This window comes from Erythrolamprus reginae, chromosome 11 (assembly GCF_031021105.1).
Source record: "Erythrolamprus reginae isolate rEryReg1 chromosome 11, rEryReg1.hap1, whole genome shotgun sequence".
Taxonomy (NCBI): domain Eukaryota; kingdom Metazoa; phylum Chordata; class Lepidosauria; order Squamata; family Dipsadidae; genus Erythrolamprus; species Erythrolamprus reginae.
The window spans coordinates 1,114,137-1,133,317 of NC_091960.1; the positions used below are offsets into that span (position 1 = coordinate 1,114,137).

A 19,181-nucleotide genomic window follows, 5' to 3' on the forward strand; every position below is an offset into this window, starting at 1 on the left:
CTTTCCCCGAAGCCCCCAGCCCACTTGCCTCCCCCTTGTGGGAAGCGGCTGAAGCGCCCCCCCCCCCCCCCCCCAGCCTGGGTTCCCTTCTGGCAGCCCATCTCCTCCCACCCCCTTCTCCTACTACTTCTCTCTCTTGCCAGCCAGCCCCTGGGGGGAGGGCTAAACCCTCAAAGAAGACCCCTCCCGAGTCGCCACCATTGCTGACGCCCGCGGAGTTGAGCTCGGCCGAGGCGGCGGCTGTCGGGGGCCGGGAGCCAAGCGGGGCGGTCCGGGTAGCCGCCCTCCTCTGACCCGGGGCAGGGCCAAGCCTCAGCCGGGGCTGACCTTCTGGCCGCTCCTCCTCCTCCTCCGGCAGTCCGGGGTCCGCGATGGGCGCGCAGGGCTCGCAGGAGCAACGGCCGCTCCCGGAGCAAGAGGCGATCCTGGCAGAGACCGGCTGTAAGGCGCTGGAGGCTTCCTCTCGCTCTCTCTCTCCCTTCTCCTCCGAGGACTCCAACTCCCATCATCCGCGGCAGAGCCGGGGGGGGCGTCGGTTGAGAAGGGGCAGCACGAGGGGGGGCTCCGCGAGACCCCAGAGGGAGAGGAGCTCGGGGTGGGGGTCCCGCAGAAAGCCGGTTGGGTTGGCCAACCGGGATTGGGTCTCCGGGAAAGGGGGGGGGGCTGGAGAGGCCGGGGAGGGGAGGGGGCTATCAGCAAGGAGCCCTCCTCTCCCGCCCCTCCTGCTTGCATGAGGACCCCTCCCCGAGCCCCTCCCCTTAAGACTCGACGCTCCGCCCATCCCAGCTGCTTCTCCGCCTCGGGGGTGGGGGAGCAGCCAGATTGGGCCGAGGAGCAATGAGGGGAGGGGGGAAGAAGTTTCGCCTGCTTGCTGGGCAGAGGGTCGAGGCTCCTCTTCTCGATCGCTCCCCCCCCAGTTGCCCCTTAAATGCGAGAGCCAACCCTCCTCCCTGGGAATCCAGCCCACCCCCCTCCTCAAACCAACACCTGTTGCCCCCATAAACTCGGTTCACCTGCCAAGTCATGGGAACCTGGCAGCCCTGTAAGAGCAGGGTGGCACAATGGTTAGAGTGCAGTACTACAAGCTGGTTCTGTTGACTGCTAGCTGTCGTTCTGCAGTTCGAATCTCACCACCAGCTCAAGGTGGACTCAGCCTTCTGTCCCTCCCAGGTGGGTCAAAGGAGGACCCAGACTGTTGGGGGCAAGAGGTTGACTCTCTGTAAGCTGCTTAGAGAGGGCTGGAAAAGCACCATGAAGTGGTATATAAGTCTAAAAGCTATTGCTATTGCTATTATCCATCCTTCCTTCCTTCCTTCCTTCCTTCCTTCCTTCCTTCCTTCCTTCCTTCCTTCCTTCCTTCTGAGGTGGGTCGAATAAGGACCCAGATTGTTGGGGGGCAAGAGGCTGATTCAGTCAACCATTGGAAAAGCACCATGAAGTGGTTGATAAGTCTAAATGCTAAATGCTCTTTCCTACAATGGATGGTGCCCTCTTGTTCTCTCCTTTGGCCCAGTTTCCGAAGCCAGCCTTGCCCGCCTCTACCAGCGCTTCCAGGCCTTGGACAGGGACGACAAGGGCTACCTGAAGTAAGTGAGGAGGGGGGGGCAGAGACGGGGGGCAGGAAAGGGGATTGGGGGCTTTGGGGCCACAAGGTGCATCTTCAAAGCTTGAACCTTTCTTATCACTACACGGAGGTTTTCACCAGCAGAAAGGTAGAAGGACAAACCCCCGAAGGTTAAAAACCAAATTCTCTTGGTCAATGAGGGTTTTGTTTTTAGCCCTTTTCAAAAACAGAGAAAGCAAATCCCCCCCCCCTAAAAAAAAGGTTGATGAAAGGCAACTTAGAAAAAATAACAGAAAAAGAGCACAATACACAACTGCTCCCGGTACAGGGTGGAACACATTCAGTTTGAAATTATGGCAACTAAAATGAATATGATGGATGGAAATGAAGAACTGATGGGGAGATGGGACCGGTTGGAGACTTTATGGTCAGTAGCATTCGAGACCGGGTTATAAAGAATAAACTGGACTCGCTCTACAATTTGTAAATATGCTAATGTTCTTGGTTTAAAATGTTATAAATCAGTTCACCCTCATTTGGTGGAGGGACTGAATGAATGATGTTGGGTGCACTGTTTTTCTGTAGTGTGCATCTGTTTTTATTATTATTAGAAACGTAGAAACATAGAAGACTGACGGCAGAAAAAGACCTCCTGGTCCATCTCGTCTGCCCTGATACTATTCCCTGTACTTTATCTTAGGATGGATCTATGTTGATCCCAAGCATGTTTCAATTCAGTTCCTGTGGATTGACCGACCACGTCTGCTGGGAGTTTGTTCCAAGCATCTACGACTCTTTCAGTCAAATAAAATAATTATCAAAAAATTATTAAAAATTAATAAAACTAATTTAAAAAATAAAATAAACCGAGGCCCCTGGAAAGAAGCTGCATTTTCAGCAGTCTCCAAAAACAACTCTGCCTCCCACACTTGTAAACAAAGCCTCCGCAGCAGGTAGCAATCAACAGGAAAACAGCCGATTCCAGAAGAACGGGGAGCGAAGGACAAGCCTCTCAAAATGCCTCTTTGTTTTGGAAACAGGAAATTTGGCACAGCCTTATTTTATTGCCGCCGACTGACATCTGCATTTGATTATTTGCGCGTCCAGTTCACGCCCTGTTTTGCTCCCCTTCACTGCCCTGGGACACATCTGAGCCAAACAGTGGAACGTCTTAGACAATGCAATTCATTCCCATGCGAATCTACAGCTTAAACCTTGGCAATTTTGGACTTCAGCTCCCAGAGTTCCCCAGCCAGCTTTGCTTGAAGACTTGTGGACTCCAATTCCCAGAATTCCAAAGCTGGCAGGGGAATTTGGGGAGTTGAAGTCCGCAGGTCTTTAATCGGTTGCTGTAAACTTAACTGTTTTTTCTCTTTGGCTCTTGATAGCCGCTACGATCTGGAAGGGATTGGCCAGTTGGCAGTGAACCCTATCGGAGACCGGATCATCAACGCCTTCTTCCCGGATGGGTGAGTCTGGGAAAACCTCCAAAGTCCAGCCAGGGAGGAGGGGCCGAGCCTGGCTAGGCCATGCTGCTTTTAAAAATAAATTAAAAAAACAAATCAACATACAACATACAAAATTACAAATACAAAATACTGTATGCATAAATGCAAGACCAACATACAGGGGATGGACAGAAAAATGGAAACACTTGACTTTTTGGCATCATGTTTGAACATGTTCAAATCAATCAAAACTTGACATATTTTAATGTTTTTTTTAAAAAATCTGTTATTTGATATGTTTTTTTAAACTACCTTTTTTTTTAAACAGAAATTCAAGGAAATTGGTTATAACCTTCTAGAAATGGCAGACCTCTCGGACTTCCAAAGGGGCCAAATTGTTGGTGCTCGAATGGCAGGCGCTTTGGTAACCTCTCTGAGCTTGGTGGTTTTCTTGTAGACATCTCATGACCCAACTAGGGTACATCATCAGTTATAAAAGGGAGTGTTTATATATAAGTAGCTTCCTTCTGTTCTTATTCTACTTATTCTCCTTATCCGGTAATGTCCCCAGATGAGGAACATTCTTAGAATGACCCACAGCAATGCCAAGTTTTGTTCTCTCCCCCCCTGCCCCCCCAGGAATGAAGAGGCCGACTTCCGCTCCTTTGCTCGCGTGCTCGCTCACTTCCGGCCAGTGGAGGCACCTGGCAACCCCGAGGACATCAACAGCCACCTTAGCAAGCTGAAGTGTGAGTATTAAAATACATTCGCTGCCTTGAATTAATTGTAAAAATAATAAAGGCAGGATGCAAATTAATAAAAGGAATGAAGAAAGAAAGAAAGAAAGAAAGAAAGAAAGAAAGAAAGAAAGAAAGAAAGAAAGAAAGAAAGAAGTTCTAGAGACCTCACCTACAAAAAGATATTGACAAAATTGAAGGGGTCCAAAGACGGGCTACAAGAATGGTGGAAGGTCTTAAGCATAAAACGTATCAGGAAAGACTTCATGGACTCAGTCTGTAGAGTCTGGAGGACAGGAGGAAAAGGGGGGACATGATCGAAACATTTAAATAAGTTCAAGGGTTAAATAAGGTTCAGGAGGGAAGTGTTTTTAATAGGAAAGTGAACACAAGAACAATCTGAGGTTAGTTGGGGGAAAGATCAAAAGCAACGTGATAAAATATGACTGAAAGAGGAGTAGATGCTTGGAACAAACTTCCAGCAGACGTGGTTGGTAAATCCACAGTAACTGAATGTAAACATGCCTGGGATAAACATAGATCCATTGTAAGATAAAATACAGGAAATAGTATAAGGGCAGACTACATGGACCAGGAGGTCTTTTTCTGCCGTCAGTCTTCTGTTTTTATGTTTCTAAAGAAAGAAAGATTGGATAGATGGATGGATGGATGGATGGATGGATGGATGGATGGATGGATGGATGGATGGATGGATGGATGGATGGAGAATCCATTCAGTCTTGTGAGAGTTGGCATTGTATATCCTCTCCTTGCCATCCGTGGTTCTAATTCTTGCTTTTTCTGATTCTGGTAAAGTTGCTTTTCAGTTATACGACCAAGACAAGGATGGGAAGATCTCGCGGGTGGAAATGCTGCAGGTAACCAATTGCTGGGTGGCCTATTCTCCCAAACCCCTGAAAGCAGGACTAGAAACAATGGGTGGAAATTAATCCGAGAGAGAAGCAATTTAGAATTAAGGACAAACTTCCTGACAGCTCCAAGTTCCCTCCCAAGCCTGTTCCAGCTAAGCTGACTGGGGAATTCTGGGAGTTGAGGTCTACTCAACTCCAAGTTGCCATGGTTGAGAGACGCAAAGCTAGATGCTCTGTGCTGATGCCTCTGGCGAAAAGCATGCGCTGGGCATGTGCTAAGCAGCCCTGCCGTATCCTCCTCTTGCAGTGAGAAACAGATTTGGGGCGGCCCTGGGTTCAATTCCACCCCTGTGGAAAACGGTGAACAGCTTAACTTGTACCGTGGACTCTCTTCTTAGCGGAGGGTCAGCCCTTCCCTGTAAAATCCATGTTTGACCTTCGTCAAGAGATGCCAAAATGGGTGGGAATCCACAACACACACACCCCAATCCCCCTCTGGCTGCCCTCAGCATCGGCTGTCTCTGTTCGCACCCAGGTCTTGCGAATGATGGTGGGTCTTCAGGTGACCGACGATCAGCTGGAGAATATCACGGACCGGACCATCCAGGAGGCCGACCGAGATGGAGACAACGCCATCTCCTTTGAAGAGTTCGCCAAGGTCAGTCAATTTCCTGACAGTGAGAACAATTGATCCGTGGAACTCCTTGCCTCCAGAAGTTGTGAGTGCTCCAACACTGGGAGTTTTTAAGCAGATGTTGGATAGCCATCTGTCTGTAGTGTAGGGTTTCCTGCCCAAGCAGGGGGTTGGACTAGAAGACCTCCAAGGTCCCTTCCAACTCTGTTGTTGTTGTTGTTGTTATTTCAACAACACAGCAAACGAGATCACTCTGCTGGATTTCGTATTCCATCACCAGTCGGGCGCTTCCCAAGCACCTAGGACTGCGTGATGTAGCAGTGAATTATGTGTGCCGATCCCAGTCAAGCGGCCTTTTGCAATTGACAGGTGGAGATTTTGTCAATTCTGGTGGTTTTCAAATGTCCACTGAGATCCTTTGGCCCTGCGCCCAGCGTACGAAAGGTCACTGGGACCACTTTCACGGGCTTGTGCCAGAGTCCTTGCACCTTGATTTTCAGATCATTATTATTATTTTTATATTATTATTATTATATTACATTACATTATATTATTATATTATACTATTCTATACTATATAAATATTATATGTCATGTTATATTATATTATATTATATTATATATTTATATATTATTATATTATATTATATTATATATTTATATATTATTATATTATATTTATTATATTATATTATTAATTAAATTATTATCAAGGTTTTTTTTTCCTAAAATCTCCCTCCCTCTTTTGTTTTTGCAGTCAGTGGAAAAGCTGAATATTGAACGGAAGATGAGTCTACGAATCCTGAAATGAGGGAGGCCCCAAAGCGTCCCCGCAAAAGGATTTTATGGTGAAGGGCGAGAAAAAATGGCCTCTGGAATTTGACCAGCTCTCTCGGCGGGTTCCTGAGCATGCACAGAAAGCTTGTTTCAGAGATGCGACCCAGGAGTTCGGACGGTGGACGCTTGCCACTTGGCCTGCTGGGCGAGACTTAGGCTTCCCGTTAGGAATTAGGACAACCGGGATCTGAAAAACGAGCCGTGAATCTGTTGACATCTTTTTTGTCGTGTGGTGGCCAAAATTGGTTGCAGTCTTCCAGGTGTGGCCACTGGTGCTTCGCGGGATCTTGTATTAGCTTTTTTTGGCAGCTGCTTCACACACAGTGGGCTCATAAAGATCAGTTAATTTTTATTAATTATCAATTAACAAAAAATGTCATTAATAAATTAATCAGGCCTTGCATATTTCCAGGCTGTTTTGCAAATGGTTCCAGGATCTATAGAAGGGGCCTGAAAGCAATTTCAGAATTTATAACCGTTTCCTTCGTGGCAGATGGAAGTTACAACAGCGCTGAAAAGGTGACTTCTAGCCAGTCCTGGCCCTTGTGACCATCGCAGGAGATCACGCGGTCACTATGTGTGACCTATTCCAGCCGGCTTCTGACTAGCAAAATCAGTGTGGAAAATGGACACTAAGTGAGGCAGCAAAATTCCGTGCTAGACTTAAACAATTATATCGATTAAATGCTTCCTGGGCCTTTGGAGGCGTTTCTGGGTTTTCTCTTCTTTTTCGCATTTTTAACTTTCCTCCCAGGATTCCACCCGACACCCTGGCAAATTCTTGGCTCAGAGGAATTTGGGCAATTGGCAGCTCAGCCCCCCCCAGCCCCCGCCCCCCACCCTGGAATGCGATGTACGGCAGGGCTGTTGATCGCCAGTGGGCGAACTTTCCTGGCAGCTGAAAGTATGTTAGTGCTCTGAGAGAGAGAAAGAGGGAGAAAGAAAAAGAGAGAAGAGAATGAAAGAGAGAGAAGGGGAGAGAAACCTCCATTGAGGGAGCACCCCACAATTTCTGGTGGCAAGGCGTTCCACCGGTGAAGGGCCCTGGATGCAAAGCAAACCTCCTCCTCCCTTCGCACGTGTGCAGACCCCCCCCTCCCCAGCCGGGTGGGTACCAAATGCAGAAGGATGCTGGCTGAGCTCCTGGAGGCGCCTGCCCAGCCCATCCTCACCCCAGCGGGGCCGCCCCCTCCCCACCTGGACCAGCTGATCCTCGCCCCCCCCACTGCAGCATGGCCTCATGACGTCATTCATGGGGCTGGCCAATGGGCGCGCGCCCAGCTGGAGCCCCCCCTCCCTCCCTCCCTCCCCCGCTGCAGGACAGCCGGCCGGGGACGGAGCGCGCCAGCTGCTGCTTGGGAGGGGCGGGGGTCGCCCGGGGCTCTTTGTCTCCATCCCCGCCCTCACTTTGCATCGGGGCACCGTCCGGGGCTTCCTCTCCCCCCCCCCGGCATGGCCGGCCTGAGCAGCCGGAACCCCCCGCGCCCCCCGCCCTGCAGGTAGGGAAGCCCCCTCCCTTGCCTTGCCTGCCCGAGCATCCTTCGCGGACCTCCGCCTTCGCTTCTGCGGAGCGCATCTCTGGCCCCGCTGCAGGTAAGGCCGCCCTCACCGGCTTCCCCTCGGGCGACCCCAGACCCAACAGGAAGGGGGGGGGGGTCGGACTGGGCTCGGTCTTCCCAAGGGGAGGGGGACAGTCGGACTGCAGGGAGGAAAAAGCCAAACCTACTTTGGATAAAAGACAAAACCCTCTTTGCCTTGGTTCTGGGGGTGGGGAGTCCCTGCTCATCCTAGAGGGGAGGGTCTGAATTGGTGCAGTTGTGGGGTGTGCATTGTCCACCTCCACCAGCAGCTGCCTTGCAATGGGGCCCAGAATTTAAGGAACCGACAACCCCTAGAGAGAGAGAGAGATGGTAGGTAGGTAGGTAGGTGGGTGGGTGGGTGGGTGGGTGGATACATAGATAAATAGATGATAGATAGATAGATAGATAGATAGATAGATAGATAGATAGATAGATAGATAGATAGATAGATAGATAGATAGATAGATAATGTTATATATACACACACATTGTATATGAATCACATATTTTTGCTGAATATTTAAAATTAAGGGAGACTAAGATAGCGCTATTTCGGCCTTGTTCTGGCCTCATCACCCAGCCATACCCTTACTGGGATTTGATCCTGGGGCTTCTGCCTTGTAATATATATATATATATATATAGAGAGAGAGATTTATAGATGCATATTTGCATCCTCCCAAGTCTGGTTGGGGAATCTCCAGGATGGAAAAAGGGGTGAATTCAATCTATGGGGCTGCTCAATGCAGTGTGGGTGGAGGGGTGGGGGTCCTCTTAGGCCCATCCCAAGTAAATGCAAAAGAACAAAACAAGCCACAAAGGACTGTGGGGCCCTCCTTAACCAGAATTCTAAACAAGGATGCAGACTAACAAAAGTTGGAAGGGGCCTTGGAGGTCTTCTAGTCCAACCCCTGATCTTAGGCAGGGAGGTCCATCCACCCTGTGGACTACAATTCCTAGAATTCCCCAGCCGGTTGTCTCTTGGAAAAGCACCTTTGGGATTAAATTGCATTAAATGTTTCAAGAGGTGCATGAGAAGAACCCGTCAGTATATAAATTGTAAGGATACAAGCAACACAATCATACAATCACTTGTGGCAGCAAATGGGTGATGGGAACAATGAGAAAAGTAATAGTTGTGCAGACTTAGAAAATAGTGTGACAGTGTTGAGGGGATTATTTGTTTAGCAGAGTGATGGCGTTTGGGGGGGAAACTCTTCTTGTGTCTAGTTGTTCTGGTGTTCAGGGCTCTGTAGCGTTGTTTATTTATTTTTAATTTTAAAGTTACCAATACAAAAAATTTGGACCCACACAGACTTTACTTGCCCCAAAGACAGTCACAACCTAAGAAGCCAACGCTTGGTGAACTCAAACTGGTGGGAACGCTGGACTTGGGGAAGGAACAGGGGCTACCATGTCAACCATCAGCCCCGAGTAGTAAGTAGCCCGCAACCAAGAAGCGGTGAAGATCACACACGGTGATCCCATAAATAAAGGACATTGCAACTGTCGTAAATACCGACTGCTTGTATTTCATTGGTAAACAAGTGGTTGTAAGCCAGGGAATCCTTCTGCCCACTTATTATTATTATTATTATTATTATTATTATTATTATTATTATTATTATTATTAATTAAATTTATATGCTGCCCCTCTCCAAAGACTTGGGACAGCTTACAACATATAAAAAGTATACATCGAGATATGATTAATTAAAATTAAGAATGACATTTTTAAAAGTAAAAAAAGCCTATTAGCATACACACACGTCCATTCAAACAATCCCACTACACATTCATTGGCCAAAGGGTAGAATCTAATGACCCCCAAGCTTGGCGGCATCATATATTTAAATGCTGATCCTTTTTTTTTATTTTTGCTTCTTCAACCACAGCGATTATTTATTTAAGCTGCTGCTCATCGGAGATTCCGGAGTGGGCAAGTCCTGCCTCCTGCTACGGTTCGCGGTAAGAGGGGATTTGGGGTGCGAACTGATGGGGAAGAGCAGGCAGGATTCAAACTCGGGGCCTCGTTTTCAGGGCTGGGTTGAGTTTGGGCCTAGAGGAGGAGGAGGCTTCTGAGAAAATGCTCAGAGGACTTTTTTGCAATTATTATCATTATCATTATTATTATTATTATTTATTGGATTTGTATGCCGCCCCTCTCCGCAGACTCGGGGCGGCTAACAACAGCAGTAAAACAGTACAACAAAATCCAATACTAAAAAAACAATTAAAAACCCATTATATAAAAAACCAATCATACATACAAACATACCATGCATAAAATTGTGAAGGCCTAGGGGGAAAGTGTATCTTAGTTCCCCCATGCCTGGCGGCAGAGGTGGGTTTTAAGCAGCTTACGAAAGGCGAGGAGGATGGGGGCAATTCTAATCTCTGGGGGGAGTTGGTTCCAGAGGGTCGGGGCCGCCACAGAGAAGGCTCTTCCTCTGGGTCCTGCCAAGCAACATTGTTTGGTTGACGGGACCCGGAGAAGACCCACTCTGTGGGACCTAATCCTGAAGTCAGCAGGTGCTGGACGGAAAAGGTGAGGGACCCATTTCAGATTGTTTTTTTCTTCCTTCCAGGATGACACCTACACGGACAGTTACATTAGCACCATTGGAGTGGACTTCAAAATCCGGACCATAGAGCTGGAAGGAAGGACCATCAAGTTGCAAATTGTGAGTATCTCCAGGGGGGGTTAGGAGAGTGGTTGAGAAGTTCCCTCCCCTCTTTAGACCTCTGGCGTAACTTCTGCATAACTAGGCAGAGCTAGTTCTCATCCTTCACTTGGGAAACTAGAGCTGCTGAAGTTCTTACTCAGGAGTTACTCCTAGGATGGAAAACCAATTCATCAAGACGGCCGTTGTATATGTTACAGTCACAAACTTGTGTGAAATTTCATGTGTGGAATTCGGCACATTAATCAATGCCTAGGAATTCTATAAAACGCCAAAAACGAGACGTCAACGTTTGAAATGTTGGCTACTTCATGCATCCATACAAGGCTGGAGAATAAACCACGCCATTATAACCAAACAAGGAATGGTCAATATTGGTCTTTGTCTCCTGTTATTTCCTGTTGTGAGGGTCTTTCTTTCCTACTCAGTGGGACACGGCCGGCCAGGAACGATTCCGGACCATCACTTCCAGCTACTACCGAGGCGCGCATGGCATTATCATTGTCTACGATGTGACAGACCAGGTAAGGTGTTCTGTCGGGCTCTCTGGTAGACTCCTCCCAAAAATTCACAGGTACAAATTTCAGACACACACACGTTTGAAAATTCAAAACAATGTTCTTTATAATGAAAATTCACTTAAACCAAGCCCTCTTTTGGTATAGCCAAGAGCCCTCGTCTCCAAACAAACTGGTAATTTGTACAAGTCCCTTATCAGTTCTGAGATACTTAGCTTGCAGCTGTGAGGCAATTCAAAGTCCTTCTTCTTTCACAAAGTGAAACACACTTGGCTCTGGTTTAGTTTCAAAGCGGGGGAAAATCAGCCCACAAAAGGTCAAAGTCAGTAAAGCAGGCACGAAACACAACGATCAGATAATCCTCCTCAATGGCCAAACCCACAGGCTGCTCTTTATAGCAGCCTCACTCATGACCACAGCCCCACCCAACCACAGGTGGCCTCATTTTCTTTGATAATAATCTCTCAGTTGTTGCTGCCTATGCATCGCTCTCCGCATGCGTGGCTCTATCATTAACTCTTGTTCCGAATCCAAGGAGGAGCTAGAGAATTGATCTCCTTCTGAGCTGTCTGCCACGCTCTCCTCCTCCCTGTCACTCATGTCTTCTTGGTCAGAGGAGCCTTCATCATCAGATTCCACCGGGGGGCAAAACAGGCCGGCAGCATGTGGATGTCTCCTCCACATCCACAGTCCTTGGGGCAGGAGTTGGGCCAGAGCTGACCACAACATAAGGCTGGTGTTTTCTCCACAGCAGGCGAAGAAGCAGCATTGTTGGGTGCCTCCATCCAGGGGGTGGGTGGGTGTGGAACTGGAACATGGAACTCCAAACTTGGCAACTTTAAAGACTTGTGGCTGAGGAATTCTGGGAGTTGAAGTCCACAAGTCTTAGAAAGTTGCCACGTTTAAAGACTTATGGAATTCTTCCCGTTTCCTTTCCACATCTGTTATTTTATCTTCTTTGCTCCATCCTTCCAACCACTAACTTTCCTCAGCTTCTATAAGTACAGTTAATCCTCGACTTATCACCACAATTGAGTCCAACGTTTCTGTTGTTAAGTGAGTTTTGCCCCATTTTTAAACCTTTCTTGTCACAGTGGTTACACTGGAGTTGTTAAGTTACTAACACAATTGTAAAATGAATATGACTTCTCCACTGACGTGTGTGTATGTATGTATATACATTAAATATGTAGGTCTGGAATACCCTACGAGACTACACTTTCAATCCTGGGCCTAGAAAGTTTAGAACTAAGACGCCTTAAACAAGATCTAAGTATTGCCCACAAGATCATATGCTGCAACGTCCTGCCTGTCGGCGACTACTTCAGCTTCAACCACAACAACACAAGAGCAGACAACAGATTTAAACTTAATATTAACCGCTCCAAACTTGACTGTAAAAAATATGACTTCAGTAACCGAGTTGTTGAAGCGTGGAACTCATTACCGGACTCCATAGTGTCCTCCCCAAATCCCCAACACTTTACCCTTAGATTATCCATGGTTGACCTATCCAGATTCCTAAGAGGTCAGTAAGGGGCAAGTACAAGTGCACTAGAGTGCCTTCCATCCCCTGTCCTATTGCTCTCCTATATCTCCTATACCTTTCTTCTATTCCTATGTCTCTTCTTCTATTCTTTCATTGATATGTTCTATTCCTATATATTCTTTTCTATTATTTCTTAGATATATTTTACTATGAGTATCTCCTCTATAACCTTCATCATGTATTTTACTATGTTTATATAGATATATGCCCACTAAAACCCTCATTGTGTATTGGACAAAATAAATAAATAAAAATATATAAATAAATATTCGGGTCCTTTCCCATGTAAGATTTTACATCTTACACAGGAAAAGACCCGAATACGGCAAGACTTACATACCTATACAGTACACATGAAAATCTACAAAAACATACATTAGATATATTTATACATTGTGTGTCTGTACACATATACAACGTATAAATATATCTAATACATGTTTACACACACAGAGTGTATATATAGATATAGATATATGATTGATAGATACATACATACATAGAGACACATCTAGCCGAGGTGGTGCAGGCGTTAAGAGTGGAGCCCTGCAGGCTACTTCAGCTAACTCCTAGCCGTAGTTCAGCGGTTCGAATCTCACCACTGGCTCCAGATTGACTCAGCCTTCCTTCCGAGGTGGGTCAAATGAAGACCCAGATTATTGGGGGCAAGAGGCTGATTCTGTAAACCGCTTAGAGAGGGCTGGAAAAGCACTAGGAAGCGGGATATATAAGTCTAAGTGCTATTGCTACAGATATATATATATACATATGTATGCATGTATATGTATCTATGTATCTGTATGTATGTATCTGTCAATTAATCTGTACATACATATGCGCAAAGCTTTTGGCCCAGGAAAAAACAGGTGTCTGGATTAGGTACAAATGAAGCGATAACTGCAAATCCAGGTATTTTATGACATCGCCTCCTCCTGCTTGTAGGATTCCTTCAACAACATGCATCTGTGGCTGGAGGAAATTACTCGCTACGCCAGTGAGAACGTCAACAAGCTGATTGTGGGGAACAAAAGTGATCTCTCCAGCAAGAAAGCGGTGGATTACACAACTGCCAAGGTGCATTTGGGGACTGGGGAGGAGGGGAAGGGATGCGGGCAGGTCCCACTCCAGGTTTGATCTGGCATTACCCTGAACGAGATCCAGATGTGGTTGGAGGGAACTGCCAAGCTACGACCCTGCTCGACCAGTAGTTCAGTCAGGGGCAAGATGGTGGAAGGTCTTGAGCATAAAACGTATCAGGAAAGACTTCATGAACTCAGTCTGTATAGTCTGGAGGACAGAAGGGAAAGGGGGACATGATCGAAACATTTAAATATGTGAAAGGGTTAATAAATAAGGTCCAGGAGGGAAGTGTTTTTAATAGGAAAGTGAACACAAGAACAAGGGGGCACAATCTGAGGTGAGTTGGGGGAAAGATCAGAAGCAACGTGAGAAAATATTATTTTACTGAAAGAGTAGTAGATCCTTGGAACAAACTTCCAGCAGACGTGGTTGATAAATCCACAGTAACTGAATCTGAACATGCCTGGGATAAACATAGATCCATCCTAAGATAAAATACAGAAAATAGTATAAGGGCAGACTAGATGGACCAGGAGGTCCTTTTCTGCCATCAATCTTCTATGTTTCCAAGATGGTGTTATCTGAAGTTATAAGTTTCCCATCTTTACCCCAAGTAAAAATATAAATATCCTGAGCAAACGAACAGATTTTATATCGGATGCTAAAGGTTACAGGACTGTATCAGGAGACGGCGAGTTCTAGTCTCGGAGCAAGTTAGAGAAACAAAACCTGCAAAGACTTTGGGCTTGGAAAACATTCTTTGCAGAGAGAAGCAATGAAAGAACCTGCAAAGTAAGAGTGGGAGGATGGTTAGCAGCTAGTTAGGGCTGGAAAAAAGGCCACATTCAGAGTATAAGATGCACCCTAATTATCAGCCTCTTTTAGGAAGGAAAAAGGTGGGTCCTATTGTTGTGGTTGGCTCTGGGCCAGCTCCTGCTCCGAGGACTGTGGGGGTTGGTTTGGGAGAATCCTCACGTTATCAGAGACCGGTTTTGCTGCCAACAGCTTTGGACAGCGAGGACACTGTGTCAAGGGCAGATTCTGGGAGTGAAGCAGGATCAGATGATCGGGTAGTGACAGGCAGCCCATTAGCTAATGACCCCATTAGTGAATCATCATTAGATTCAGAGGAAGAGGGATTCATAGATGCTCGCAGGCGCAGGTTTATGGAGAGAAGGGAACAACTGCGCAAGTATTATAGAAAATAAGGGAGAACACCTGTGGCTGGGGCAATTAGGCGAATGGGGATGCTGATAAATTGCCAATGTCATTGCCTCTCGGTGTGGGAGACTATCCGTTTGGTGAGGGACGAGTGCTGTTTGATTTTGAACTGCTTCGGGATTTACCAGGACTTTTTGACTATATCACAGTTAAGTACAGCTTGAGGACTCTTGAAGGCGGGTGGCTGTGATGTCTTCACAGCTGCTTTTTATCTGCTTTGCTTTTGTTTTGGCTGTTCACAGCATTCCAGGCTTGTGGTTTGTGGGAGAGCACTTTGGCTGATTAAAAGTGCGTGTGTACAATATTTTTCTTTTGATAAACCGGCTCTTTGTTTACTTTACAACAGTTTGTGTGTTTGAATTTACACTTCAGACTTAATTGGGGCTCGTAACGTGAAGCCCGGCATAACACTTATACACCAAAAATACGGTAGTTCTGGGGAGCTCCGTCAAGCTTTGTTAGTTGAGCAACCGGTCGTTCAGTGAGACCTGTCCATTAAGCGAGGACTGTAAGGGGCTTTTTTATCCGGGCTCTTATTCTGCCCTCTCCGGATGCAGGAATACGCCGACTCGCTGGCCGTGCCCTTCCTGGAAACCAGTGCCAAGAACGCCACCAACGTCGAGCAGGCTTTCTTGACCATGGCGGCAGAAATCAAGAACCGGGTCAGCAGTGGCCCGACGCAGAACGACAGCCACAAATCGGCCGTCCACATCCAGAGCGGCCCGTTACGGCAAGACGGCGCAGGGGCCGGCGAAGACGCAGGGAAAGGATGCTGCTGAGAGGCCGCCATCCACAGAGGGCAGAGTTTGGGGAGCGCCCGGGAAGGGGGGCGCCCACCCACCCACCCACCCTCGCCAGCTTCCCTCTGCAGACTGGGAATCTCAAAAACGGAGCGTCTGACCGTTAAAGTCGCCTCTGCTCGGATCTGCACCGGCTTCGCTCCCACTTTTCTGGACTTTGGACATTTGTCCTTCATCCACCTCTTTCTTCTGGCAGGTTCTTTCGCCATCGGGAGGCCCTGGACCAGAGGGCTGACCACTGCACTGTCCAGCCATGGTCATCTCACCATCCAGAAAACGGCCACGTTGGAGCACACATTCGGAAGAAACTCACTGACCCCCCACTCCATTCCTCACAACATAAGCAGAGGTCCCTCCCGTCTGTTATTCTGTTATACATACCGCATGCCCTCGGTTACATTTCACGTTGGGGGGGGGGGTTGCAGCCCCTTCCTCTCATTTCTGTAACACCCCCCTTTATTTCCTGGCTGAAGACCCCCTCTCCTCTCCATCATCCCCTTTCCCAGGGGCGGGTTTTCTCCTCACTTGGGGGGGGGGGCGACACAAAAATTAATTTGGCAAATATTTCTCTCCATGGTTCTAACGCAGCCGTGAAAACGATCCGTCATAACTTGGGAATGTTTTTTAATTTGCTTCCCCCCCCCTTCCCCTCATTTGCCTGCTTCCCTAGAATTTAAGATTCCCTAAGGAAAAAGAAAGGTAGGATTCTGAATTTTTTTAAAAATGGTAGGAATGCATGGTTCTATCTAACATGCACCGATATTTATTTTCAAGCTAGGTCATTTTCTGATGTGTGGACCTAAAGTTCCAGGAATTCTGGGGATTGGAGTCCACACATCTAAAAATCAGCCGCTCTGAGTCCGCAGCATATAAATACAACAAATAAATGGCCTAGCTTGATTTTTCTAATGTAAATTTGCCCAAAATTGAAAGCACTCCCCAATTTGTGGGGGGAAATATTGATGCAGAAAAACCTCAGGATTCTCACTAACCTTTTCTCGGAAATAAAAGTCCTGAACTCAGCAAAATAAATACCAGCTAGGAAAAAATTCAGGTATTTCATCCCTGTTCAGCAGATCTGCAATCGTGATTCACAAGCGCTTCTGGATACTAGCAGAGCCTCTTTCTTTAACCTACAAACCCCTTTTCCTGGATATTTTTATCCGGGCACCACGAGGTGCAAAAAAACTCTTATTTAGGTTTTTATTTCCAGCCGATATGCCCTGTTTTTCCTACCTCCAAGAGGCCATGAATGAGTCAAGAATATTTAACTTCACAACTTAATCTCGGTGTTTAAAAAACACACATCTTTTTAAAGTTCAGGCACTGGGCTGAACAACAAACCAAGACTAAAACGAAGCTGGCTGGGGAATTATGGAAGTTGAAGTCCAAATATCTTCAAGTTGCCAAGGTTGGGAAACACTGCGATAATGCAGCTGTCGCGCAGTCCAATTGGGTGGATGGGAGGAGGAGGAGGAGAAGGGTGGGCTGAGCTGGGGGACCCCATTTGCATGACTTCTGATCCAGCTGCCCCCCTTTTAGATCCTATGATTTTTAGACCCACCAAATTTCATTATCCTCCTGCCCGTTTTACAACCCTTGTATTGTATTATTATTATGTCAATACAACACAGCAAACGAGGTCACTATGCTGGATTTCGTATCTCATCACCAGTCGGACGCTTCCCAAGCACCTAGGACTGTGTGATGTAGCGGCAAATTATGTTTGCCGATCCCAGTAAAGCGGCCTTTTGCAATTGACAGATGGAGATTTTGTCAATTCCGATGGTTTTCAAATGTCTGCTGAGATCCTTTGGCCCTGCGCCCAGCGTGTCAGGTACCACTGGGACCAATTTCACTGGCTTATGCCAGAGTCATTGCAGCAGAGTCGTTATTATTATCATTATCATTATTATTATTATTATTAATTATTAGACTTGTATGCCGCCCTTCTCCGAAGACTCGGGAGGATGCTGTCAAATTGATGCTGTCACACCTTGGCCCCTTGTGTGTGTTCAATAAATATATTTCTCCCCCACCCCTGGCTCTCTCTAGGTCAGTAAAGAAGGAATCCGGAGGGGTGGGTGGGGCAGGTGTCTCCTCTGAGTTTGAAGAAGTGGGGCTGGCTGGGAGGGTGAGGATGCCTCATGGGGGGGGGCATCCTGATTTAAGGTCGTCCACCCCCAAAGACTCTCCTCTGGGGCGGCCTCCATGCTTCTCCGACTACCCCAACCTCCAGGAGGCAGGCGGTGAACATAGCCACCACCACACCTGCCTGCTAAGCCCACTTGCGGTTTACTGAATGAAACACCACCGAGAGGCTCTGAGCATTAATTTCAGACAAAGCCAAACAAACCACATTTGGGCTTAGCATGACTTCCAACAAGGTCTTGGTGTTGGGCAGCATTTTTTGTGCAAAACACCAAGATATGTCTGAAACTAACCCTTTCTAAATTTATTATTTATTTTATTTATTTATTTATTTATTACTTAGATTTGTATGCCGCCCCTCTCCGAAGACTCGGGGCGGCTCACAACATGTAGAAACAAATCATAAGTAAACAGACAAATTTAAAAATATTTAAAAATATTTAAATATTTAAAAAACCCCATATGCTAACAGACGCACACACAGACATACCATGCATAAATTAAACATGCCCAGGGGGAGATGTTTCAGTTCCCCCATGCCTGACGGCAGAGGTGGGTTTTAAGGAGTTTACGGAAGGCAGGAAGAGTAGGGGCAGTTCTAATCTCCGGGGGGAGTTGGTTCCAGAGGGCCGGTGCCGCCACAGAGAAGGCTCTTCCCCTGGGGCCCGCCAACCGACATTGTTTAGTTGACGGGACCTGGAGAAGGCCCACTCTGTGGGACCTAATCGGTCGCTGGGATTCGTGCGGCAGGAGGCGGTCTCGGAGATAAATTGGATGGTGGGCACTCAAAGGCAACACATTTCCAAACGAGCATCACAATAAGTAACATATATGCAGATGTATATATACATACATGTATGTGTGTATGTGTGTACATGCATACATACATACAGGGGGTGAACAAAAAAATGGAAACACTTGACTTTCTGGCATCATGTTTGAACATGTTCAAATCAATCAAAACTTGACATATTTTAATGTTGTTTTTTAAAACTTCTGTTATTTGATGTTTTTTAAACTACCTTTTTTTAAAACAGAAATTTAAGGAAATGGGTTATAACGTCCTAGAAATGACCTCTCAGACTTTCAAAGAGGCCAAATTGTTGGTGCTCGAATGGCAGGCGCCAGTGTAACAGAAAGTGCCCGGATGTTTGGCGTTTGAAGAGGTCATGTCTCAAAAGTCATGACTGCTTTGGAAAGAGAAGGGAAAACGTACTCAGCCAAGCACAGGTCTGGTCGAAAGTCAAAGTGGTCTGAGAGAGACTGCCGGACTCTAGAGCAAATTGTTAGAGCGGATCGCGAGACCGCAGCTCCTAAAATCACTGCAGAGCTCAATAGACACGGACAGAACCCAGTGGAAGGGAGCTTCATAAATCTGGATTCCACGGAAAAGCTGCGAGGTGTTTCCATTTTTATGTCCACCCCCTGTACATACATAGATATGTACATATCTCCCCAAGGGCAATTCTTAGCAAGAGGTGTAGAACTGAAACTAACAAGACCATG

At 46.8% G+C, this 19,181-nt stretch overlaps 2 protein-coding genes across 3 annotated transcripts; both read left to right on the forward strand.

Annotated features, from left to right (window-relative positions):
* Window positions 1–326: 326 nt before the first annotated feature.
* Window positions 327–6,794, forward strand: LOC139174399 (calcineurin B homologous protein 2-like). The gene is made up of 7 exons (XM_070764738.1): window positions 327–441; window positions 1,514–1,586; window positions 2,953–3,033; window positions 3,652–3,761; window positions 4,566–4,627; window positions 5,157–5,279; window positions 6,013–6,794. The coding sequence occupies exons 1-7, from the start codon at window positions 372–374 to the stop codon at window positions 6,064–6,066; spliced, it is 573 nt and encodes a 190-aa protein (XP_070620839.1). The 5' UTR covers window positions 327–371; the 3' UTR covers window positions 6,067–6,794.
* An 812-nt stretch (window positions 6,795–7,606) lies between these two features.
* On the forward strand, window positions 7,607–16,185 carry LOC139174409 (ras-related protein ORAB-1-like). Of its 2 annotated transcripts, none has more exons than XM_070764750.1 (7): window positions 7,607–7,685; window positions 9,006–9,109; window positions 9,568–9,640; window positions 10,261–10,356; window positions 10,785–10,880; window positions 13,366–13,497; window positions 15,282–16,185. In XM_070764750.1, exons 2-7 carry the CDS (start codon window positions 9,087–9,089, stop codon window positions 15,501–15,503), a joined length of 642 nt encoding a protein of 213 aa, XP_070620851.1. In that variant the 5' UTR covers window positions 7,607–7,685; window positions 9,006–9,086; the 3' UTR covers window positions 15,504–16,185. The 2 variants fall into 2 exon arrangements, with proteins under 2 accessions (XP_070620851.1, XP_070620850.1); XM_070764749.1 differs by having other exon boundaries at window positions 7,611–7,685; window positions 8,988–9,109.
* Window positions 16,186–19,181: the final 2,996 nt, after the last annotated feature.

What these genes read in the sequence shown, in the direction of transcription:
- LOC139174399 (XM_070764738.1), top strand. Translation starts at nt 372, where the DNA reads ATGGGCGCGCAGGGCTCGCAGGAGCAACGGCCGCTCCCGGAGCAAGAG. An exon ending in AACGCCTTCTTCCCGGATGG is followed by an intron (nt 3,034 to 3,651) that starts GTGAGTCTGGGA and finishes CTGCCCCCCCAG; the next exon opens with GAATGAAGAGGCCGACTTCC. An exon ending in CCTTTGAAGAGTTCGCCAAG is followed by an intron (nt 5,280 to 6,012) that starts GTCAGTCAATTT and finishes TTGTTTTTGCAG; the next exon opens with TCAGTGGAAAAGCTGAATAT.
- LOC139174409 (XM_070764750.1), top strand. Translation starts at nt 9,087, where the DNA reads ATGTCAACCATCAGCCCCGAGTA. An exon ending in TCAACCATCAGCCCCGAGTA is followed by an intron (nt 9,110 to 9,567) that starts GTAAGTAGCCCG and finishes CTTCAACCACAG; the next exon opens with CGATTATTTATTTAAGCTGC. An exon ending in GCCTCCTGCTACGGTTCGCG is followed by an intron (nt 9,641 to 10,260) that starts GTAAGAGGGGAT and finishes TCTTCCTTCCAG; the next exon opens with GATGACACCTACACGGACAG.